Source organism: Styela clava, chromosome 4, assembly GCF_964204865.1.
Source record: "Styela clava chromosome 4, kaStyClav1.hap1.2, whole genome shotgun sequence".
Classification (NCBI taxonomy): Eukaryota; Metazoa; Chordata; class Ascidiacea; order Stolidobranchia; family Styelidae; genus Styela; species Styela clava.
The window spans coordinates 8,390,315-8,416,378 of record NC_135253.1 but is presented as its reverse complement, the minus strand read 5'-3'; the positions used below and the strand labels follow the sequence as shown (position 1 = coordinate 8,416,378).

General features: G+C 33.5%; 2 protein-coding genes across 3 annotated transcripts; both read right to left on the bottom strand.

Annotated features, from left to right (window-relative positions):
* Positions 1–253: 253 nt before the first annotated feature.
* On the bottom strand, positions 254–14,641 carry LOC120325723 (uncharacterized). 2 transcript variants are annotated; one of them, XM_039391842.2, is made up of 13 exons: positions 13,106–14,641; positions 12,063–12,388; positions 11,632–11,796; positions 11,237–11,401; positions 9,678–9,842; positions 8,985–9,173; positions 5,397–5,478; positions 3,903–4,805; positions 3,095–3,196; positions 2,108–2,173; positions 1,569–1,658; positions 1,354–1,464; positions 254–986 (listed from the first exon to the last, which is right to left on the bottom strand). In XM_039391842.2, the coding sequence occupies exons 1-13, from the start codon at positions 14,592–14,594 to the stop codon at positions 910–912; spliced, it is 3,930 nt and encodes a 1,309-aa protein (XP_039247776.2). In that variant the 5' UTR covers positions 14,595–14,641; the 3' UTR covers positions 254–909. The 2 variants fall into 2 exon arrangements, with proteins under 2 accessions (XP_039247776.2, XP_039247777.2); XM_039391843.2 differs by having other exon boundaries at positions 3,903–4,802.
* A 7,273-nt stretch (positions 14,642–21,914) lies between these two features.
* LOC120325763 (malonate--CoA ligase ACSF3, mitochondrial-like) lies at positions 21,915–26,007 on the bottom strand. The gene is made up of 4 exons (XM_039391924.2): positions 25,231–26,007; positions 24,480–24,635; positions 23,765–24,000; positions 21,915–23,203 (listed from the first exon to the last, which is right to left on the bottom strand). The coding sequence occupies exons 1-4, from the start codon at positions 25,852–25,854 to the stop codon at positions 22,549–22,551; spliced, it is 1,671 nt and encodes a 556-aa protein (XP_039247858.2). The 5' UTR covers positions 25,855–26,007; the 3' UTR covers positions 21,915–22,548.
* Between the last annotated feature and the right edge of the window lie 57 nt (positions 26,008–26,064).

The window sequence follows — 26,064 nt, the reverse complement described above, 5'->3', positions numbered from 1 at the left end:
TGCTAAATATTTTACATTTTTCATTTACCTCCCCATATTTGTGTAAAATTTCCACTCTCATTATATGTCAGTCTGAGCATCGTTCTAAAATATAATAGAGAGAAACGGTGGTTTGAAACATGTTGTATTTGATCAGGAGTGTTGAAGGTTAGCAGTGCTCATTGGATTGGGAGAGACATAACTTTTGTAGATGTGGTAGCATTTGTCTATTTTCTGATTTTTCGTATTCAGGTGTAAGAAAGTGGGTTCGCTAATACGAACTGTAAGATTTTATGCTACATGTGTTTAATTTGCTACATGCTCCTAGCAAAACAGGAAGCTAGGTTTTCCTAAGAAGTTTACATACTATAACAATAAGAACTGGTCATGTTCATACTGCACAGAAAGTTTCAACCACAAGGTATTTCAAAACCATGCCAAAATAGCTGCAAACAAACAAGTCTGTCTAATAGTCTAATATTTTGTTTATGTACAAAATAGTTTGAGAATTTGAGTTCAAATTCATCACAAGCACCGGATGCACCTATGTGGGTTTTGTGCATGTGTGTAATTTACTTGAAGTCTCCGCGTTACATTCTTGCAATAAACAACAATCCCTATAGTCATTGACGCAAATCTGCTGATTTCAGGAGTAAGTGTATATTGTTAGTTGAAAAAGAGGCTAAAGATGAAAGTAAAATTAATGTGTATCACAAACAAGCAATGATAAAAATGAACAATAGCATTGCACAATTCAAAAATTTAGTATCAAAAACAAGATCACAGTTTTCATTTTCAAGTCAAAAATGCGATGATAACAAATCAAATTTCCTGATATAACTAGAACTCCATAGGATCAGGATGTGAGTATACATAAGCATACATATTTCAAACACCTCATAGTTATATCTATACAATTTTATTTGTATCTTAAGGTTCATTGATTACTTCGGTTTCTTCCCTTTTGATTGAACTAGTTTCATCTTCAGTTTTTTGATTTGCCTCACCTAAATAAAAATTGGTAATCATTTGATAACAATGAATAAAAAATTAATTACAACCCAAAATTGAAGAACAATTGTCTGTTAATGCGTCTACTTCTTCAAGCAAACACATAGTCGCCTACTTTTTTTTTGTTTCAAACTGAAAACAAATGTATTGGTTACACTCAACTCATTTTCTGTGTAGTTTCAGATTAGGCCCCATTTAATATTTTCGGACAATCCAAACTATTTGTTAAGTTTAAAACATCATGGATTTGTTGTCTTAGTGATGAGCTATACAGATATTACATAAAAAGAAAGTGGTGATCAAATTTATTGAATAAAAGCACAATTAGTCCAGTGCAATAAAAAAGTTAAAACATTATCTTACTTTGTTCATCATGAGTTGAAACGTTTCCACTGGGTGAAAGTTGTTTCAAGTTTGAATCACTGATAGCTGATGAAGCAGCTTCTAAAGCAGATGAAGTACTTTCAGGTGCTCCTAGAATTTTTTACAAAATTTCATCTCACAAAAATCTATATACTAAAATAAGGTATAATTGAGATGATAGGGTTTTCATATTTTTGAAGAAATTGAATGAATACCTGCAGCAATAGACAATCCACCAGAGGACGTATATTCAATGTGTGCTCCATTATTTGCTAGATTGGTTGCTGTGTAATTGTTCTTGTTTTCTAAACATATCAAATTATCTCAACTATAGTCTTAAACCTAAATGTAACACCTCACTGGGCATTTGAATCAAAATCCATAAATAAAATAGATTAGTACTTGAGAAAGGAGGTTAAACAATATATCATTTTTTAGTGCTTCAGAAGTATGTGTACCTATATGGAAGTAACTAATTTTGTTCTCCTATTTTGCAAGTTGTGTAAAGGGGCTGAAACTTATACTATGGGCAAGGGAATATTCATTTAGCTAACACAGACAGTCCCAAACTCTTATTAGAACTAAAATACGGAAAACATGAATAAAATTATGGCCTAACCTGGTACACAAACTACTAAACTAGTACCCATTTCTTTAATCAGACATACACTGTGTATTATTTATGTATGAACTGTGGTTTGTTAACGAAATTGTTTCATTAAACACATTCGCTTACACATATGGAAATATTTACCAATGTTGAAGGTAATCGGTTGTAGATATACTGTAGTAGGTGTGTTGCTTGTAGATTCAGTAGCACCTAATGATAAATGAAAACTTAGAGGTTCAAATCGTACTTGCATGTGTTGTTAATAATGGTATAACTATCTCCATGTATTTGAAACTTTCAACTGGTTCAATCCCACAATCCACCCTGATTTGTAAAAAATGAGTGACCACAATATGACTAAATAATTTTACCACCTTTTGTGCTTCCAGAATAAAAACAAAAATTCCAAATGTGCATATTATTAAAAATAGGATTATTACTGTTTTAAGTTACAGTCCAATAATTTTTTTCTATTCAGCATGAAATTATTCTTCAAATTTGTATATTTGATACAGTTGAATTACAAAAGCTAAATGAATTATTTCCAATCTATCACAGTTGTCACAGTTTCTTATACAATACATTTGAGCACTACATGTTCTACATGAAATATACAAATTGGTAATTACAAGGTAATTATAAGATAATATTCAAATAACTAGGCAATTCCTCTGATATGATTAGTTTTAATAACAATTACTGGTGAGTTGGTGCAAATATTTAAAATTTATACTATTGGAAAATTATTCAAATTGATATACCTGTGATTTACAACAATGAGACTCTGTAAAAATATATTATTCTACGATTTCATTTACAATAAAATATAAACATTATAGATGATTTCAAGAAACATAACATTGGCATATTTTAAAGTTAAACGGAATTGTCAATACATAAGCATCTCAATCACTAAATTCAGATTTGTCTAACTCAGTAATGACAAAGTTTATGTCTTTTGTGTCAATTTTGATGTTAGAACTGAAACTTTTAAAAAAGTTTAATTTTCAAATTTCTTGCTTTAGAATACATTCAATGCTCTTGATAAATTTACAATCAAAAGTTAAATCAATGTCAATTTCAAAAATTGTTAAGGTATCAAATGGAAAAATATTGATATAGAATATTCACCTCCAGAAGCTACTTCCACACCGCTAGCTGTTTTGGCAGCCTGTGAAAGCTCTTGCAATCGAATGTTAGATTGAGCAGAAGAAGCCGTAACACTTCCCAACCCTGTTTTAAAAAACGATTAAATACCATAATCATTGATAAGTCTTACAATGAGATAAATAATAATATGATTGATGTAACTAATCAAATTTTATTACATTTGGAAGCATAGAATTTTTTTAATATATTGCCCAATTGGTCAAATTTTAATAATTACACCATTGAAAATTATCAAAAAGTTGTTAAAACAGTTATAGATATCCACATTCCCAGTTCTATCAGTAATCAGTCAGTAGTTTATTTTTCACCATGCTGAATACTCACAAGAAACACAAATTACAATAAATTATAAAAAAAATCATGCTAATTAAAACTGTCTATGGAACAAAAATCAAACATTGCTTTGGATTTTAAGTTTCTTAGGTTGAAACTCTGCATATAGTTGAAAATTTTAATATTAAATCATATATCAATTGCAGATTGAAATGCGTTAACTTTGGTCCAATAAATAAATACTCATTTTTATCCACAACGAAAACTGATTAGTCTGAAACATTGTATTTTTTATGAACCTCTTACCACATAGTAAAACTTTTCGACAGGTCATCATTTTAAATAATAATTTAGAAAAAACATGCATAGTGAAATGGTCTGTTAACAACTCATTTTGCTCTTCAACTTAAGTCTGAGTGTTAAGCCAAAGAAGTCGCAGTGATTTTGTATTGTCCGCATGGAAGAATTACAATAAATTATAAAAAAAAGAACTCACTTATCAATTGTTGAGGTAACTGTGAATTATCAGAACTGTTTTCCGGGCGCCAATCATACTGAAAACATTGGTCTTCTTCTTCAATCACATCATTTTTATAGATATCACATTTCAAATGAATACGGCGAGATTCGTTACGAGTACCAATTATAAAAAAATTGAACATTTTCCACTTTTTAAGTCTGAGAAAATTTGAATCAATTTTGAAGGAAAATTGGCAACTGGTAGTGATGTCATAACAACAATTAAATGAAAAACCATCTGGACGTTGGCAAACAAGTATTGTCTTTAGTTTGTCTGATTCTTGAACTGAGATTGGACTAAAATTTATCTTCATTTTTGATTCCCTTCTTTCCATTGTTTTCATTAATTTATCTTCCATCATTTCATCAGAAAGACAAAATGCAAGAGAAAAATTATTTTGAGCATTTGCGAATATGTAACTTTCAATAACAAAACACTCCAATCCAAGAGATTCTTCTGGTCTACCTATGATAACAGGACTAAAGTCGCGACATTCAAACTGAAAAACCAAGTCATTATTGAATGGCAAACGTGTGATAACATCCCATTCAGATTCACCATCTGCAAGATGGAGTACATCTACAAAGCTATTTTTGGACTTCTTTGTACCATCATTTTTACACCAAGATCCAATGCGCACAGTAACAGGTTTTCGTAAGTTTTTTGCATCCACAATCAACATAGCAGTTATGCACATATAACCCTCTGGCCACTTGGAACTATCAATCTCCAATACTACTGAAACCAGTGTGACTTCATCAAATGATCCTTCATGAAAGATGAGCAAGCAAGATCCAATATTTATTCGTCCACCTTTTGGCCCAATCTCTTTTTGCAATGACTTCGAAGCCAGCACACTAGAATCTTCATCGATACCTACTGAGTAAACAACATATTGAAATTTCCATATCATAATAATAAAATGCATTTAAAAAGAGGAAAGTACCAAAACATTCAAAAACAAATAACCTATTATAATTTATAACAACAACAAAAAGTTAAGGATTACAAATCCTAAAAATCTTTTGTAACTGTACTCAATGTTGCATATGCATTATCATGGCTATTTGAACACTAGGAAAGGTGTTAGAAATATTCAAAAAATAACCAACATTTTATAATAGCAAAGATACTGCTTTCATGAACATTCTCATCTATAAATACGGTAAGTATTATCCACAGCTTCAACCAAGGCGTGTTTCAACAATTTCAGTAGGCATCATAGTTGGGAACATATATTGATATTTTGACAAGTCACAAGCCAGGTGCCATAAAGAATATTAATATACAACAGGATGAATAGGATTCAATTTCAATTGTAGTATGTATGCCAATACAACAACTACATCCTTGATATGTAATTGAGCTTTCAGTTTTGATCACAACAAAGTCCAATTATATAATTGTCCATAGAATAAAACTTAATATGCTGTACGTATTCTCAGTAACAGAAACTGAATATATTCTTACAGGAAGACTGTAGTATTGATTGCCGGTATTTTGTAATCAAATTTGTTGGATTATCTTCATCGGCAAATATTATAGTTGGTTCCTATAAGGTGTAAGCACAACATATAAGATTATATTGGATGAATTATTAAATAAACTCACTAAAAAATGAAAAAAAATCAGTAATCAGTATTTTATTTTTTCACCATACTGAAAATACACTTTGTATGAATAGGAAAAAGTAACGCAAAAATGGCATTTCAGCGTGAAGGGAGGTGCAAAAAACCAATACTGGTTAACGAGCTGCGACACTTTGATAAAGTCTAACAGTGATTAATACAGAAGAAAGAAAAAAAGTCAAACATGGTATCATTGAAAAGTGTACAACAAGAAAAAGGATAATTCCTATAATATTATAGTCAAATAATCTTGAGGATAACGAAGATAACATATTATGTGGAAATCTTATCATCTTGCCTCATTGAATGTCAAAATCAGATATATGAAGAAATAATCAGATCAAAAATTCAGATTGGAAGACATTATTGAAAAAACCGACTAGTTGTTATATGAAACACCCTAATGGCAATGAGTAGTTCAGGGGTGGGCAATTTATTCGGCACGCGAGCGAGGCTTCGGGATCGAAATCATTTGCCATCGGATAAAAAGTTTCAATACTCCGAATTATCTGATAACATTCGGTGTTTCTTTATTCATTATCGTTTGTTAATATTCGGTTATTTACTTGAACTCTTTTTGACCTATCATGACATACTGCTACAAAAATATTCATTATGACATAACAAATGAGTGAGCTCTCAAGAAATTTTGTCGAGAAGGGCACAGTATTCATTTGTCTACATTCTTACGTAATATAGTTTGACTGTGACACCCTTTTTCATAATTTCCTGCTTCATTTATGAAGTTGTACAGCTCATGTGGGTTACTTACTGTTACTTACTTACTGTTATAAATTGGTTTCAAAGGAAATATAAGTGACATCAGATGTGTAAAAGGTTTATTAAATTTTAATTGCTGCAGTATTTTAGTACTGCCTCTTGTTTTTCAGTAAATAGTTCGGACACTTTTTTTGTTTGCCTTTGGTCTACAGATTTTATGATGTCAGGACCATCAGCAAAGAAAGGTCGATTATTTGGTGATGTCAGAATATTCCAAAAATACTGGACTGAAAAATTTGGCGCAATTTAGAAAGACAATGAAGCTTTATGAATTTTTTGTTTCAAAACAATTGTGTGTAGAACATCGTCTGTAAAAAGGCATTTTGAAAGTGTTCATGATAACATAAACAATAAATCTGTGGAGGAAAAAAGAGAATTGATCAGTAGTAATATCAGCAAAACAAAAAAACACGCTTATAATTTTATGAACTTCATATCAGGCAAATCCAGTACCAACTTAGTTGCTGCCAGTTTTGAGTTTCAAAGGTAATTGCTCAACATGGAAAACCACTTAGTGGTGGAGATTATATTAAAGAATCTTGGTTACAGTGTGCGTCGTTACTTTTCAACAATTTTTCATAAAAAGAGAAGATTATTCAGCAAAATGAAGATTTATCTCTAAGTAGGAAAACAGTTAAGGATAGGATACTCAAGTTGGAAAGTGATACTACTCAGCAGTTGACACAGGATTTGTCTTCATGCAAGTATTTTTCTATTTGTGTTGATGAGAGTACAGATATAACATCATCAGCTCGGCTGGCAATATTTTATCAATTTTGTAAAGGGGACGAAATACGTGAAGAGATGGTTGCCCTTCTAACATTACCTGAGCGTACCATGGGAGCCGAAATATGTAAGGCTGCTATAAATAAATTTTCTTCTCGTCAAATTGACATTTCTAAAGTAGTGTCTGTTACAACTGATGGCGCCCCAAGCATGATTGGTGAGCATGCAGGTTTTGTAAGTTTGTTCAAAAATAAAGTTGGTCATCCAGTTATAGGTTTTCATTGTATCATCCACGAAGAAGCATTATGTGCAGAAGCCGGCCTGAAAGAACTTCAGGAAGTGATGCAAACAGTTACTAAAATTGTGAACTACATTTCTGCTCGAGCATTACATAAAAGACAATTTGAGATTTTACTGGAAGAGGTAGAATCTGTGCATAAGAGATTAAAAATGTACAACAATGTTCGATGGCTTAGCCGGGGTTTGGTTTTAAAACGATTTGTTGAATGCTTTTCCAAAATAAAATTTTTCCTAAATGACCACCACATTTCTTACCAAGATTTGTATGATTACAAGTGGGTTTCAAAGCTGATGTTCTTTGCAGATTTTTGTGAACATCTGAATGAACTGAATATTAAATTACAGGGAAGGGATAAAGCACTTGATGTTGGGTTTGGATACATAAAGACTTTAGAAAAAAAGCTAGAAGTTTTTGGGAAAGATATTGCAGATAAAAATTTTAAATACTTTTCAAATCTCAAGAGTCAAGAGGTATATTAAGGATCTCCAAAATGATGACAGAACAGAACTTCCATTCTGTCAATTGTTATTTATAAACATTATGAAGTCAGTTGGTGAGCAGTTCCTCACAAGATTTTCAAAATTCAGAGAACTTGAAAAGACCGCAAAGTTCATCTGGTTTCCGGACAATATAAAAATGGAGAAACTAAATCTACAAAAAATTTATGGATAGACCTGGAGGAATTTGAAATGCAGTTGATTGACTTTCAGAGTAGCTCAATTTGGAAGCAAAAATTCATTGACCTTAGAGTTGAGATGGAAAATATTGAAAAAATGCGATTAGAGAGGGGAATACAGGAGAGAAATGCAGAAAACGAACTATTGCGTGCTAAAATTTTCCATGTCTGAAAAACTTTGCAACTGCATTACTCTCTATGTTTTCATCTACATATGCTTGTGTATCCCTGTTCTCAATTATGAACTTTATTAAGTCTCGTAATAGAATTAAAAGTTACAAAATATAAACCCAATGTAAAATCCCTATCAGCGGCAATGCAGCAGCAGAAGTCTCACTGATATAGAATGAGAAAAGTAATTAAATCTATTTGAAGGACTGATATTTTCCTGTTTGGTGAAAATGTCTGTTCATGTTTAAAAGGTTAATATTGTGTATTTTTTGCTTTGAAAGTAGCAAAGCATTGCTTTTGAGGTAAATAAATTCATTTTCGTTTATTTTGTGTCTTCATTGTTTGGAGGACTATTTTTCATTTCTTCGAGCCACTTCATGAATATATACTTGTAAGAATGGCAGTAGTATGTTCTCAAAAATTTTGGTCGGCACGCGGAAGAATTTTGTCATTTAATTTAGTCGATTTTGGCACGCGAGCCGAAAAAGGTTGCCCACCCCTAGAGTAGTTCAATAATACAACGTATATGATAAAATTCAAGCAAGTGAACTTAGTGCAAATATTATCAGTAGTAAGATGGCAAATTTTTATAAGCTCAAGCACAATTAGACTAGTGTGACCAGTAGTAAATTTTTGTCTATATATGTCTATATATTTCAGGTTAAGCCCAGTCAAAGAATAAGCTACCGAGAATCGAATTTAACATAGCACAAGTTCTAGGAAAGTATATTCTATACATTTTAAAAAATCAATAATAGAGTCCTAAGTTGACTTGCCTCAGGATAAAGTTCATCAAGTTTATTTCGTAGAAATATTTGATCTACTTCTTTTAAATCATGGCCAGTCATGTCAACACATTTAGATACAACCGGAAGAATCCTTCCAACAGCATAACATTGAGGATCATCATGGTGATCATAATAACCAAAATATTCAACACGTCTTTTGACAAGTAAATTTTCCAACTAAAAGTAATAATACATGATTATTTATAGTATTGTAATATAGTAGATGTGGTGCGAGCAGTTGATACAAAATCCTAATTGAACTCTCGAACCAAAATATCTACTATAATTTTATTGCACATTTGGAGAATCTCAATACAACCAAATATATATTTAGGCGATATTTCAAATTCACGCATTATCTCAAAGATAAATTTGAAAAAAAAAAATTGTTGTGAAGAGTGGACGAGAGTATAAAAATAAAGTCCACATATTCGTTTGATTTGAGTGGTTTGTTTGTTATAAATCATGGGAAACTTTTAGTATGTATTGTTCTCTTGTGCATGAAAAAGCAAATGTAAATCTAAGTAAAATCTGAGTGAAATAAAAACACCATGAACATTCATCTTATAATTAGAAATAGAAATGGATAGGAGGTGCCAATAACCATTTCAACAGAAAATTTCAGTAGATAAAAAAATAATAAATATGATAAATATCCAAACTTATGTCCCTAAAACATACTTTGTAATTGCCTATGGAATCTCTGAGAACAATTCCTTCATTTTCCTTTAACCTGCATCCACTGATACCTAGTTCTTTTACTTTGTGTTTAACAATAATTCCTCCCAATGTTTTCATTCCTTCTTCAGACATATCTTTGTTACGAGACACATCCAATAGGTTTAGCTGCAATAAAGTTTAAAGTTATAATTAACTGAATTTAATATAATTCTCATTTTTCCCTCCATATACAGTGATACCTAGGTAGTCAAACTTAATTTGTTACGGATTGATGTTCAAATACTGATTAGTTCGAGTACCGAAACTTTTTGGCCATAAGAAACAATGGTAATTATTCTAATACGTTCTATTTGTCGAAACTAATAAGGAAAATCTGATCTATATATAACACAAAATTTCTCACTACAACAAAATAAGTTGTTTGAAATAACGAAGAAAACCTTATAAGGAGATACTAACAGGGGTTTTCAAGCTTTTTTCAGGATGACCCCAAGGAGAACTTTCAAGTGTCCAGTGCGACCCCGGGTCAATATATATTCATGAAACTTTAGACTGTTTAGAGCTTCTTTCACTGGACTTTTGAGTTTGGTCATGTGGTGGTATTAAGTAAAATAAGCTAAAACCAAACAGTGATGTCACAATAAGTATGTACATTTTCTATAGCATAAGCATAGAGCGATATTTATGGGCCTGTTTCACAGTAAGCCATGGTACAAACTGCTAAATTTAACATGGTTTGTCAAATCGTAGATGATTTGTACATCCATCCTCTACCAAACCTCAGCGACCCCACCGACCCCATGACCTGTTTGTGACCCTACCTACCAGTGGCGTAGGATCCACCCCCGCAACCCCCGCAGTCGCGGGAGGGCCCACAGCGCAAAGGGGCCCAAGCGGTCAGAATTTAGAAATTTAAGCCGCAAAACCAAAACTGCATTGCAAAACCAGTAATGCACATCTTATAACGATGATGTTAGTTCTGCTCAAATCGTTTTGTTACGTAACAATGCCAGGGCGTCATCGATTTTTGGCGTCAGAATGATGTCGAAAGCAAAACCTCTCAGTGGCGCACAAAAACACAGAAAAGGGGCAGAAGAGGAAGCACTTATGAAAAAAATTGAAGTAACCAAGCTAAATGGCAAATTTTAGGTTACCATTGCCTTTTAATAGCGACATGTTGAGCTTTTTGACCAAATAAAAAAAAGGTGTTTCAGCTTATGTCCGAGAGTTTTTAGGGTCATTTCCACAAAATATTTTTTGTTTGGGGCCCACGAGAGTCTTGCTATGCCACTGCTACCTACTTATCACTCCGATCCAATTCGGGGTCGCAACTCCTGGTTTGAGAACCCCTGTAATAGAAGGATTATATTACTCAAGCTTAATGGGTCAGTCAGACAAGAAATTTTATATACAAGGGGGCAGACGTCTCAGACAAGCAAAGCTTCTTGCAATATAAAAAAAATAAGGCGAGTGAAAGTATACATCGTCAATGAGAAATACTTTGTTATAATTTTTGAACCAAGTTATGATTTTATTTTAAACTAATTATTTCAACTAACCTTTGCATTTCCAAGTCCATTTTTAAGTGCATCTAGCAGAACGGGGTTCAGTTTGCAACCAGATAAAATAAGAGAAAATAAGCGACATTTGTCTGTTACTTTTCCAATTGTTAATAAACCTTCAACTCCCATGTGATGGTTATCACTTATATCCAGCAATTTTAACTAAAAAAATGAAAGAGATTTGATTTGACCAAGGGTATATTACAATTTTAAATCAAATTACCTCTATTTGTACAAATATAGAGTAAATTGGGAAAAATCACATTATGCATTTCAAGCCAAAACGTAAAGATATATATTCAATACCAATTTTCAACCATATAATATACAAAATATTAAAGAGTTGAAATGCAATGCTAATTGAAACAAATTAAAGTTAACATTTTTCTCACTGGTGCAGTTTCAAGTCCAAGGCTTAAAGCTTCAACTTCTTTAGACTTGAGTTCACATAATACCAGTTTCAAATTTTCAACCATTCTATCTTGAACTATTTTGCCAACAGTCAAAAGACCATCTGGTTCCATGTTGCTTTCGCCAACAATCTCCAGCTCAATGATCTGAATGCAATAGCTTATAGTAGAGTTTAGAGTTTAGACAAATAGTAATTATCAGATACCAATATCGAAAGCTGACAGTTGAGAAATTCATATTCAAATTCAATACCAATGCAATTGATCGATCCAGTAAGTTCTGTTTGTAATATTAAGTTAGGAATTTAGGAGAGAAATTTTAGACAACAAGACGACCTATTCCATTTAAAAAACAATGCGTCATGTTATGATATTGTTCGAAGATGCAGATGGAGGATGGCTAAAGTACGCACCTGTAGTGTGGATTGTTCCAATCTGCTCGAAAAGCCATATAGTACATCTGATGTGAGCTTGCAATTAACAATACTAAATTCCATCAAACATTCGCAGTAGAAAATTGAAGAAGCCAGTGCATACATATCAGACATTATTAATGTTGTATTCATCAGACTAATCTTTGCTAAGATCGATGGAACAATACTTTTTGCTCCCATCCCTGCTTCATGGATCGCTCTGAATAACTCTAGACGATCCACCATGCCAAGATCATTCAAATGTTTCAATTCTTCTGCCATACTTGTTGTCAAAATTTTCTGAAGCTGTTTGGCATCTCCTGTGACTGAAATGCAAAAAATATTAGATCACTAATCATGTTAGAAAGAAAATTATGTAACATGAAAGTGTGTATGATTATTGGTTAAAAAATTAAACAATATCTTGATAATGAATAAGCGTATTACCAGAAACAACACAAAGGTCCTGATTGGATTAAACAAATAGAATATTTCCAGCTCAAATGAATCAGTAATTTAGCAGGACCTAGCAAGAAGCTTCATAGGTAACATCAATATGCTTCAAATGGCAAACTTATACAGAATGTGTGAACCTGACCACTTGTGTGTAGTTTGATATTTTATCTATTTTTCTCGTGGTATGTAGTTTTGAACGGAAAATCTGGTCATATCATAAGTAACCTTGACATATATGGCAATTGGTAACAATAATTTGATTTTCAAAAAATGCAAGATTTACTACCTATACGCTGGCCAAATATGATCATCTGTGCCAATATAAAAGTCATAAAAAAATAATATATGCATTTAGGCTTTTAAATGGTAACTCTAACAATCACTGTGGCAACAGCATATAACTCCGAGATTACTTTATATGTCACAACAATCAATTGCTACATTCTTCCTCTATATTCTCAAATATAGTCTACGTACTTGGAATTCTTGGAACCTCAACTGATAGAATGTTCAAACCTCACTAACAATGATATAAATGAATAACAACATACAAATAAGTTAATGCAATGAAGCCATTTCTGAATTACCTTGTAGAAGATTTTCAGAAGCTTCTTCAAAAACATCCTCATTGAGCAATGTTCCGCAAGTTATTCTTCTAATAACTGAGAAGTAAGGTTGATGAATAAATTCAGATATAAAATATTTGAAGTTGTCTTCGGTCATCTCAGCTACAGACAGAGCTGTAAGAACTTCTTGAAGAACTTGGTGGGCAAAGATAGCAATTGCTTCTCCTTCTAAAATTTGCTGATAGAACGGTTCATGTGTTTTTCCTGGTACGACAATTGCAAGATCCGTGATTTCTTCTGTTGTCAAATGAACTTTCTTCAGATCTTCGTTTTTGAACAAAACCTTTCTCTGCTCAGTACCTTGAAAAGAAAGTTTCTTCATTTTATTAATAGCGGCAATGACATATTCTGTGCTGAATCTTCCTAGAGCTCGAGCATGTTTGGAATGTAAAAGGGATTGTAAAAGATTAACCATAACTCCTGACATTGTGTTAGGTACAAATGAATGATCAACACCTTTTTGAACCAATCCAACCAATGTGAAAGCGAGGAACACTGGTGTTTCACAAAGCGACATCAGATCAAGGCTTTGAGTGTGTAATATATTCCATACTCGCTCTGCTTTATTATTTTCAAGGAATCCAAACACAAGGTTATGAATTGAATCATTTGTGAGACCTCCAAGAGAAATTATTCTATCTGCACAAAGTTCGCCTTTATAATTCCTGATTTTATACTCGCGAGAAGATGACAGAATTTGCGCCTTAGGTAGAATTTTTCCCAGAAATATATTGTACAGAATCGTGCCTGGAGAAGAACACTCATATGGGCCTATTATTTGTGATTCATCATCCACTTCATATGTCAATGTATCAAGAGAATCAAGAATCAAAATGACATTTTCGGAATTTCTCAACATCCATTCATATCCATATTTGATAGCTTCATCAGTGGGTTTGTGATTCATATATCGAAAAAGAAATTCGGGTACAGAAATCTTTTTTTCATTGCTGAAACTTCGGCAGCTTATCCAATGAATCAACACAACTTTTTGTTGAATTTGAGGAACAATTCCACGGCAAGCATCTCGAGCAAATCTTTTCAAAATTGTTGTCTTCCCTGATCCGGCAGGACCAACGATCATAACATGAAGAAATTCTTGAGATTTTGTTTTATTTGCCGAACGCAAAACAAGATTTTCAGGAGGCAAAGAGTTGAAAATTTCATCTTTTGTTATTTGAATCCGACCGTCCATTTTATGACGAATATTTCTTCTGGTGGTAAAACCAGGTAAAGGTTGATACTCTCTTTCATCAACATACTCTCCTCTGTAGAATGCATCAACGCCAATCTCAAATAATCTAGGCAATTCTTCTATTTCTGGCTCTTGCAAGTAGTCTTTGAATTGAAGAGAAACCCCACCTTTCTGAATATCAAAAATATTTTTATTCAGAGCTTCTCTGAATTCCTGGAACAAAATATCCATCTTTTTTCCAGTTACTCCAGACATAATCGAAGAGAAAGGAAGTATCAAGCTACATAAAGTTTTTATGGAAATGCACTAAAATATTAGAAAGAACAATTTATTAAATACCACTAGTGAGCAAGAGCATAGTCACAGTAGTTGATCTATAGTCTTTTAGACATATTACCTATATAGCCAAGATACAGATATGGTGGATATATTGTTGTATTTACTCTGAACTAAGCTCTGTACAAGCAACTACTGCAAGGTATACAATGCTCATCTACACATTTTCGATGAACTAGGCTATGTACTAGAAATCACTAAATATAGGAATACAACAAGAGCATAATTCATTTGCTATTTACAAGGCTCTGAACAAGCAGTTATTAATAAAATTGGTAGCATTCATCCACACATATGTTTTATACAAGCAAGTATTGAAAAGCTTGATAATAGCTATATTTAATACACTCATGAACAAAAAGTCTTTCCAACACAGGTTTATCTATCTGGTGCTGGTTACACGCAAGGCAATATGATATACATATATATATATATATATATATAAATAGGCATTTAGAATAATAATAAACAAATATTTGAATTTAATTACACCCGCCAAGTACTAAAAACACACTTTCGTTTATCATATACGCCTACGAAAAGAATTTTTGGCCAGGATATTCATGCTAAAAACTCATTTTAATTTCAGTTGATGTTTCAAATTGAAACTCCAAAAATGGTATGAAATTTTTTCATTATTTTTTTCAGTTTCAACCTATATTCTTGGGCATTAAAATGAGCAAATGTTAACGATATAACTATATCTATGCCAAAATATTGACATAAATTAAAACGAGGAAAAATATTAACAACACTTGTTAATTACCTTGTCACTTGTATGCGACAATGACTGCAATAACTAAGTGAATTTTCGCAACTTTCTAACAGCAAAAGATGGTACGATTTAATCCAAACAAGTTTCTCTAACGTGCCAACTTGATATTCATATTTTACTATGCTTGCAAATCTTGAAACAAATAGTAACAGCACATACATTACTGCATTACGACAATTCTCAACGATATTTGTCACTTCTCTATTTTATAGATGTTGCGCCATCATTACACGAATTTGACAATTTTAGATATAGCACATCACGTCTTCAACGATGTATTATAACTAATATAAGCAATTCGAAGTTAGTCATTCAGATATGCGCCCTTTGATTCTGGAATGTTATTATTATTATTATCAACTGTAACGTGAAACTTCACGCTGTTACATTCTTTCCCTTTTTAACAAAGGGGGAATTTTTCCGGTACGTAAGGATCAATTACAGAACTGCTGACCATAGATATTGCGAATATAATAATTATGCATTATGTGTTGTTCATACTTGAGAAGATCGAAATTGTGTACGATGGATTTCAGGCGATCACGAGATGCTTGCCACCGGAAGCATAAATAAACGCGCTTAGCCTATGATAGCTGTAGGAATGAGTCGGGGGAAATAAGCCACTACTGAAGCCCATGTTTTATGTCTTGACCACGTTAACAATAGGTAAGTTTTGAATATTTTCGTGGTTAGTACATCTCGGATGTGAGTTTCTCAATCATATCAGAAAATAATTCCTTTCAAGCCTGGGCCATGTGCAACAAGACACGATCAAACACAATCCAGATTCTTTGCGTTTGGATTTGATAAGTGCGCCCCAAAAATAACAGAATTGTGTTAAATATAACTAATATATGATATTTTACATATTGTATTTATTATAAATGTTTTATTGTATCTTATTAAATTCATTTTACCTTTCTGTATTGTTCACTTTCTGTTACGCAGTGTCTGCAGTCATTGCTACGTAACTGTCTACTTTATACACTACTTTCTGCAATTCTGCGAGCTGCGGTTTCTTTATCTGCTGAACCTAGTTTAGTGAACACGAGAGATTTTTAGTATTTCAAAGGAAAATCTTGCAGAGATGAGGACAAACAGCTGACATTGCCTTTACTCATTAGGACTACATGGTCACAAACTTTAAAACGCATAAAGAACACATTAACGATCACAAAATTTAGTTTTATTTAAAGGCAGCAATTTTCTTTTCCGTTCGAGTGCGCCGTGAGTTTTTCCCTAATAATTTGGCACCGCACCAACAAAAAGTTCGGCAAACTATGTATCGGTTAATTGCTCTAAGCGTTGAGAGCACTCGACCACAAATTACCCACCCTGCACCCAGAGGCGCAGCGAGGTTTTTCAAACCAGATGGTTTCAGAATAGGGAATATTTTTTTTCAACGACTTCTGAAACAGTCTCCGTGCGAACTTTTTCAACGGATAAAGATTTTTCTGTTGCGCAAAATATATAATCCATGACAGCAGATACTATATTGTTTCAAATGTGTTCAACTTGCTGTTGCGTTGACTTACGGCCACATGAAAGTGTCACTACTTCACAAAATACCACAACGATCTGCAGACATAATAATAATGCGTGGTAAACTGTCCATTATACTTGATTTTAATTGGTGCGTTATAGCCGTTGAAAGACAAAAAAATCTTTGATGGTATTCAATAGACTCTATGGCATAGAGTACAATAAAGAATTGATTGAACATACTTTACATCACCATAGCGCGGAAAAATATGACCGGGCGAGTGAGGCTTCGTCGGTAATTTTAGAATGGATAAGAAGATACATCTCGCACACAACTTACTGGTTTAATTCAGTAACTATTATATAATTACCAACTTAGCATAAATTTTGGCGACTTACAAGTTTACAATGTCCAAAATATCGTGTTTTTCTGTCGCAGGGCTCCTGAAACAAAATTGATGGTTGTCTCGGTGGGTTTTGTAAGATACCTAGAGGCGTTGCTATGAACATGTGAATTCTCAAGACTTACAGAAACACAGTTTGTATTAATAAATACACAAGATTAAATATGGAACATAAATGGAGCATAAATCAGCAAACTACATCAACTGATATAAACTCCAATGACTATCGCGCATGCCCTGCGCGCAGTCCAACATTCACGGCGCAAAGCATTAATATGCAAGTATTATGGCATCATTATTATAATATGACATAATCACGATACAGTGGTTTTCTTTTTATTCTCAATATTTCATAACACTGTTTTTCAGCCTCTTTACTCCGTTATTTTCAATCCGAAATTAGAGTTGAGGATTCACTCCACTTGTTTTTACTACCGGTAATTATCTTTGGCGTCTCGTTGCCCATGACTGTATAAAAGCAGTAGCCTACATTACATATTTTTACAAAAGACCAACAATACGGGCAAACAAAAAATTAATCACAGACGTCCTCGCTGCATAAGCATGATATATACTTATGCAAGAGGATACTTGTGAAATAGGAGAAATTGCGGAAATAATGTTTACCGACATAATACGATGTATACGGCCTAAATCAGGGGTCGGCAAACTTTTGTCGTTCGCAGGCTAAAATTGAAGGTTGCAAGTCATTGGCAGGCCGCACATATTTTTAAAAAGTTAAAAACCGAGGAGAGAGATTTTGTTGGATGTTTGAACATTGAAATGTGATGGTCAGTAAGACCTTTACGGGTCACCGAGGCTCCCGACCATTTTATTTACACTGTGATCAAACTGTCAGCATGGATTATCACACTATGAAATTATAAAATAAAGACAGAAAAATGAATGAATGAGTCGGCTGATAAATTATTTTTTTCTACTATTCAACACTTTACATGAGATTTATTGTATAGTTCAGAGGGCATGTGTAAAAATTGTACATATATTATACTACACTTTAATCAAGTAAAAAACTGATCCCATCCACAGAACCCGGTACCGTATAGAAAAGAGAGAGATATTTGTTATTACGTAACCAAAATACAAACAGTCAACTTTACGGAAAAAAAATTGGCAAAATTAAAATTGCTTTGGTATGGACAGGAGGGAACGATACGACCATGCGGTATGCGTTCATCGAAGTCAACCACTACCCTATTTGCTGATGTGATCATGGTTCACGTTGAAATGGCTATTAGAAAGTTGGTCTGGAAAATAATACTTTAACAAATTCGATATATGGTAATCACGGAAAAAATTCACATTGGGGGAAGGTATATTTTGTTGAAAACTCATTTAAACAATAAAATTTCGTGGGCTTTAGATGATGGTAAACAATAATATATACAAACATTCGATATATGAAAAGAGCAAAAATAAAGATATATATAATATATACATATATAGGCTGTATATTATTGGATGGTGCACTCAGCATCAACTTTTTTACGTTCTGTTGCCATTTGTGTAATTATAATCAATTTATAGGCTAATTAAACGAGTGAGTGATTGTGAATTATATACTTGTTAGATTATCAGTGGCGTAGCATCCACCCCCGCAACCCCCGCGGTCGCGGGGGGCCCACAGCCAAAAGGGGCCCCAAGCGGTTAAAATTTATAAATTTAAGCCGCAAAACCAAAAGCTGCATTGCAAAAGCAGTAATGCACATCTATGGTGGCCCATCGTTGCCACGCGTAAAATTGAAAATAAAAATAAAAAACCGATAATAAAAAAATTTTGTAAAAAAACATAAAAATAATTAAAAAAAAAATGAAAAAAAAAATTAAAATTAAAAAAAAATAAATAAATAAAAACGAAAAAAAAAAAAAAAAAAATGAAAAAAAAAAAAATTGAATAAAAAGAAAATAAAAAGGCTGACAACGATGGTCCGCCTCGTGGCCCATCGTTGTCACGCGTTTTTATTTTTAGAAAATTTGCTTTTGCTTGGGACCAACGTTGTCAGGCATAATCCTACGCGCACAAATGTGTTCCCTGGGTTTCAAACTCACTACTGATTTTCTTGAGCAATATTCAATATGAAAATGTTCTATAAATTCTCCATGCTACAAGTTCAACAAGAAGTAATATATTTATAATAATGATAAGAGAATATAGAATTGAATACGAAACTTCGGAAAATTTGTTTTTACGTGTATAAGGTAATTTAATTGGAGAATGCGGCTTAACTACTCAGTTGTCTGGACACTCGCGATGCCGGTACCGTACCGTCTTACCAAATACCGGTAGTCGGTTATAGTCGCTTTGCGTCTGACCGTACCGGTAGCCATACAATCACTCATCATCTCCCATTCTTTCACGAGTGATTGCATGGGTACCGGTACGGTCAGACGATACCGTACCGGCATCGCACGAGTGTCTGAGCAGTTAAGCAGCATTTTCCAATTAAATTACCTTCTACACGTAAAAACAAATTTTCGTATCCAATTCTATATTCTCTTATCCTTATTATAAATATATTGCTTGTGGTTGAACTTGTAGCATGGAGAATTTGTAGAACATTTTCATGTTGAATTTATTGGATATTGGTCATGAAAATCAGTAGTGAGTTAGAAACCCAGGAAACACATTTGTGCGTGTAGGATTAAGTCTGACAACGTTGGTCCCAAGCAGCATCAAATTTTCTAAAAATAAAAACGCGTGACAACGATGGGCCACGAGGCGGACCATCGTTGTCAACCTTTTTATTTTCTTTTTATCCAATTTTTTTTTCAAATTTTTTTTTTTTTTTTTAATTTTTTTTTTTAATTTTAATTTTTTTTTTTTAATTTAAATTTTTTTTTATTTTTATTTTTTCAATTATTTTCATGTTTTTTCACAACTATTTTTTTATTTTCGCTTTTTCATTTTATTTTTTCATTTTTTTTTCAAATTTTACACGTGACAACGATGGGCCACCATACACATCTCATAATGTCGATGTTAGTTTTGCTCAAATCGTTTTGTTACGTAGCAATGCCGGAGTCGTCGATTTTCGGCGTCGTGTGGTTTGATCGCACCGGCCACCGGCGCAATTACGAAGGCTGTCAGATTGATGTCGAAGGAAAAAAACTTAGTGGCGCACAAAAACGAAGAATAAAGAGCAGAAGAGATAGAACGTATGAAAAAAATTAAAATAACCAAGATAAGCGAAATATTTAAACCAAAATTGAAACAATTAGACTTGGGAATACCGAACGTAACTGAGAAGGAATTAAGCCTAGCACCGGTGGTATCGGTAGAAAACCAGATGCGTGTTCAATCTCCAAAAGTGATGGCGCCGGCGCGAATGAATTTTCTTCCAAAACTTACACGACAATTATCACAGGTGAGCTACTGATTTTTGAAGCAAATTGAAAAAATTGATATGACGAAGATGGTGGATGAGTTTGCTAACACGAAGACGCAAATTTTAGGTTACCATAGCCTTTTTATAGCGACATGTTATGCTTTTTGACGAAATAAAAAAAAACTTTGTTTTAGCTTATGTCCGAGAGTTTTTAGGGTCATTTCCACGAAATATTTTTGGGGGGGGGGCACGAGAGTCTTGCTACGCCACTGTAGATTATAATATAATTTGATGTCTCAAAACAAATTCTGTTACGTAAAAAATATAATCGTCAATACAATTGTTTTGTTAATATAATTCAGTGAAGCGTCGCGGGCCGGATTATATTGTTCCGCGGGCCGTAGTTTGCCGACACCTGGCCTAAATAATCGTGCCACATTCGCATTCAAAATTGCACACGTTATTACGAAATTTTTAAGAGGAGAGACAGTGGTTCGACTGAAGAGCATAGCCGTCCCAAAATGTTGACGGGGATGTTTTTTTAATAAGACGATTACCCGCGCGTTTTTTGCTCCAAACAAGGCCAGATAAAAGCGGCCGCTGGTATCTCACGCGGACTCATCCAAGCTATATAATCGTCGACAAGACTGCTTCATCATATGGCGAACCAAGGCCTCTCGCCCGGTTGCCAGTCCATGTCTGGTAAGGGATTAGTTAGCCAGTTATTTATTTTTCGGAATCATGGATTTGATGTATTGCAGGGTTGTCGCCTCCGCGAATTATCTCATGTTGAAGCTTTGGGCTTATTTTATGAAAAAGCACGGCATGAAATTTCCCGGGCAACCGTTGGAATAAAAAACCGAAATTGATGTTATTGAACTACAATAGGATTTTCATATTTATAGTGAGGGAAATCACACAGCGAACATCATCCGCTCATTCCTCAAAATGCAATGTGCGTTCTACTGTATGTATGCTTTCATTCACTTGTTTTTGGTTGACAAATCAATAAATCTATCCGGTCACCAGTCATATTTTCGGGTGTGGGAATGTTAAGCCCGTTACGTGTTATAGCTACATGGACTTGGTGAGAAGAGAACCCGAAATAAAGTAGGGGGCGAAGATTGTGGTAAATAGTATTACGCTTTTTGTCAACATTGTAATCAACCCTACACTACCCCGTACCCTCATCTGCCCCTCCACCATGTCCACAGCGACTTCAAGCTCAGGATTGGCTACCAAGTAAATTAATTTATTGCACGGAAATACAAAGTCACCTACATTAACAATAATATGAATTTTTATTAAACGTTTTAATTAGAAAACAGAAACGAAAAAACAGCTACAGTGATAAACTATTAGACCCCATTCCTGTCAAGAATTGGTGTTTTGTGCAGCATTGAGCAAACGTCTTTAACAAGAGGATAAAAGGTAAAACCAAAGCAAATTTTTTTAATTGGAAATAATCATGTTTTGAAACAAACGAAAATGAAGTAGCATTTTTAAAGTTACCAATGCCCAACTATGTGATATAAGCACGAATATCAAGTCCTGACTTAGTTAAGATGACGATAATATGGCTCATCTCATACAGTGACTGATGTAATGCATATGTAGTTTAGAGATTCTATAGTTTATGCCCAGTATGCCAAAGCACATAGAATATGCATTTTGTTACGTAAAACTGTATCCTAGATTACTTTGCCTCAGTCTGTATCTGATTATAGTAAAGGACATAATCATAACTAAATTTTTGAATAATATCATGCATGTAGAGCAAACTCTAATATATTATAACGAGAATACCAGAATAAATTGAGGCCACTTCACATAAATCTTAAATTTCAAGGCCTCAATCAAACTAATTATACTTGTTCTTCATCAAATAAATTCAATAGACTTTTCTTATTCACTTTACCCATCGCATTTTTTGGAATTTCCAAAACTAACTTCATCAAGGTAGGTGTGTTATAATGAGGCATTCTATTTGAGCACCAAAGTTTTAGATCCTCGACGGTGAAGCTTATATTATTGTCTTTTAGTACGATGATAGCTGCAACCCTTTGACCCCATGTTTCGTCGTCAACCCCTAGGACAGCAACCTCAAGTATGTTATCATGATCTAGTAGATGGCGCTCAATATCGAGAGCACCTATTTTAAAGCCACCACTCTTGATGATATCAACAGATGTTCGTCCTACAATGCAAAATGATTCATCTTCAAACTTGGCTGTATCACCAGTTTTGAACCAGCCATCTTTTCTAAATTGCTCTTTTGTTGTGTCAGGTCGTTTCCAATATTCTTTAAATATTGGTCCCCGAATTAACAATTCACCTTGGTGACCTTTCATGCCAGGATATTTTAATACACCATTGCAATCAGCTTCTACAACAATGTTCTCTTCATCCTCTGCTAAAATCATGGCCTCAACCCCAGGAAATGGACGTCCGACTGCACCAGGTATTCTTTGGCCACGGTAGCTGTTCGTAAGCGCCATTCCAATCTCAGTCATACCATACCTAACACAAAAAAGTCATAACTAAAAATAATAGGAAGAAAGTAAATAAGTGAGTTATCAACTAGACTAGAACATAACTGCAAAATTATTAACAATTCTGAAAAATATTTCAACATACATCTCAGGATTTGCACATTGTACTCAAATATGGCAGTCACATTCTATTTCAATTAATCTGTCAGCTCCTCACTCAGATACATAAATGTGTTACTACAAAATAATTCACCAAAATAACAACAAAAATTTTTTATAATATAACTTTTTTTGGTAAAATCAACTCTTCAAACAAGTAGTTCGACATTACCTACCCAATTCATTACACCCTGGGTGCTGGGTGAGTTCGTGAGTGATTGGACAAATATGGGATATTCAAACCAAATTTTATTGAAAATAAATTGTCGCTTTTCAAAATTTGATGCAGAACCCTTATTCTCAAGAATAACTAGAAAAAGAACACACAGAATAGCATATGAGCTAATATTCCTTAAAGAAAAAATTGAAAAATTTCCAGTTTCAATTTCAAAGCTGTTGAAATGACAACATGTTAGCAATTTGATCTCACCTTTCCAGAAGTTCATGAGAAGTCAGAGTTTTCCATTTCTCAAATATCGTTGCAGGTAGAGATGCAGATCCGGAAACCATCAACCGGATCTTTTTACATTTTTCAAAAATTTCATCAGATTTACTTTTCATGTTATTTTCATAATATTGCAATAATTTTATATAAATCGTAGGAACAGCCATGAATACACTTATGGGTGGAAAATCTTCAAATTTTCCAAGAAAATGATCCCAAACCTAATAAAATACATAAAACATATATCATAAATACAAAGGAATTCCATTCATAGACAGTTTGGCCAATTATCAACTGTTAAATGTCATTTCTGTATCCAATTTCAGAGGTCAAGTCAATGCAAAACAAAAACAAAGTTGATAGATGAAATAGGATTCAGTAGTTGACCATACTAGTTTAATAAATGCACCAGCATGCTGTTCCCTGGCCGAACTGAAGAAACAAAAAGTTTTTTTCTACTGTATAACAAAATATCAAGGTAAAGATGTATATTTTAACATTACAGCATGCAATGTAAAATTCCTATAATGATGAACATTTTTTGCACTCTTGCTCGGATAGCCTTGAGCAGCTAGCTTATGTCTGAAACATACAGGAAGGAAGTCAGTAGTCTGCTCTGCAAAATCAACAATTGTGCTGCAATTATTTTAAATGTTGAAGTTTTAATGCGATGATCAAGCATAGAACTTGCAAAACTGACCTTATGTGGTTGGAACTTATTCTCCATAACTACGGTTGCACCGATACTGAGAGGACACATCATTGCATTAATTATTCCATGAACATGATGTAACGGTAAAACATGCAGTATTATGTCATTATACTCCCATTCCCAGACAGCTAACATCATTTCAATCTTAATGAAATATTTTTTAGAAAAAGCTATGAGGATATTTTAAAGGCTGGTATCTAATGTAGAATTCTAAATCGCTCATTTATGCTTATGAACTCATGATGTGGCCAGAATCATGATAACATAATTAGGTGTAAAAAACTTTCAAAAGAATATTTTCGAATTTAGGTTATTATTATAGTGAAAATAATTAAACCAATCTGAATCTTCTGACATCACCCAGGATTCCGGACTTCATCTTTTCACTTATGAAACTATAGACACATGGGCTTTAGAAATTAGTAAGGTAAAGAATTACTGGTAGGCCTATGTCATTATGTGCAACCCCAAATCATAATTTCCATTATATTGCAAAAATCTAAGCATACAACAGACAGTAGGCTAACTGTTTTATGGATAGATGAGAGAAAGAGATTCATTGCTTCAATAACCAGAATAAAAGCATTGTAACAATAAAAATATACATATAAATGTGATTGTTGCCTGAAATAAAGACTACCGTAGTTATGTAGGTAACAGAGAGCTCTGTGTTTTCACTTTTCGAAGACAAGAAATGACACAGCGCTTCTATGCGTTTAAATAAAGGACAGTGTCTAACCTGTTTTTGCAGATGATCATGAGTCCAAACTACGCCTTTTGGCCGTCCTGTTGTCCCACTGGTATAGATGATTAAGGCATTATCATGTGATGACATTTGCACATCTATGTCATCAAGTATTTCTGCTTCGGAATATTGATCAATAAAATCTTTGGGAAGTATAAGTAGTTCTGTCCCATGTTTTTTTGATAAATCTTCCAATCCATTTGCATGATCTGAGGATGCAATTAAGATTTTGGGCTCAGAATCTTGTAAAACATAATCTATCTCACTAATGGGGTGCGATTTGCACAAGGGAACACAAGTTCCCCCTTTCATCCATGTTGACCATTTACATGCCACATAAGAGGCATCATTGTCAGTTAAGAACGCAACTCTTTCTCCATGCAATGACGGAAGATTTCTAGAAAGATTCATGGATAAACATGCAAGCTTGCTATAGGAATGTTCGCCATTGGAATCCACTATAGCCGTTTTCTCAGGATTATTGAAAGAATTTTGAAGAAATTTTGGCAATCTCCGTATATTTGTTGCTGATGAAGTGCTTCTCTTTGCTCTGGAATGTTTCCAACAATTCATAGAGACCATGCATCTCAAAGGTTTTATATTTTGTAGCACATTCATATGTAAATATTTTTTTTTTCTGATCAAACTGAAGATAGTAAAATATTACTGATATTGTCAAATTGTCTATTACTGTGTTTCATTTATAATGAGGAAATCAAAGTCGTATCGTTGCCCCCCAGTCATATACCGAAAACTATTTTTTTGATATTTGTTTATGTGTGCATAAATTGTTTTCTTGGTTTGACAAAATGTAATAATCTCTCTCTC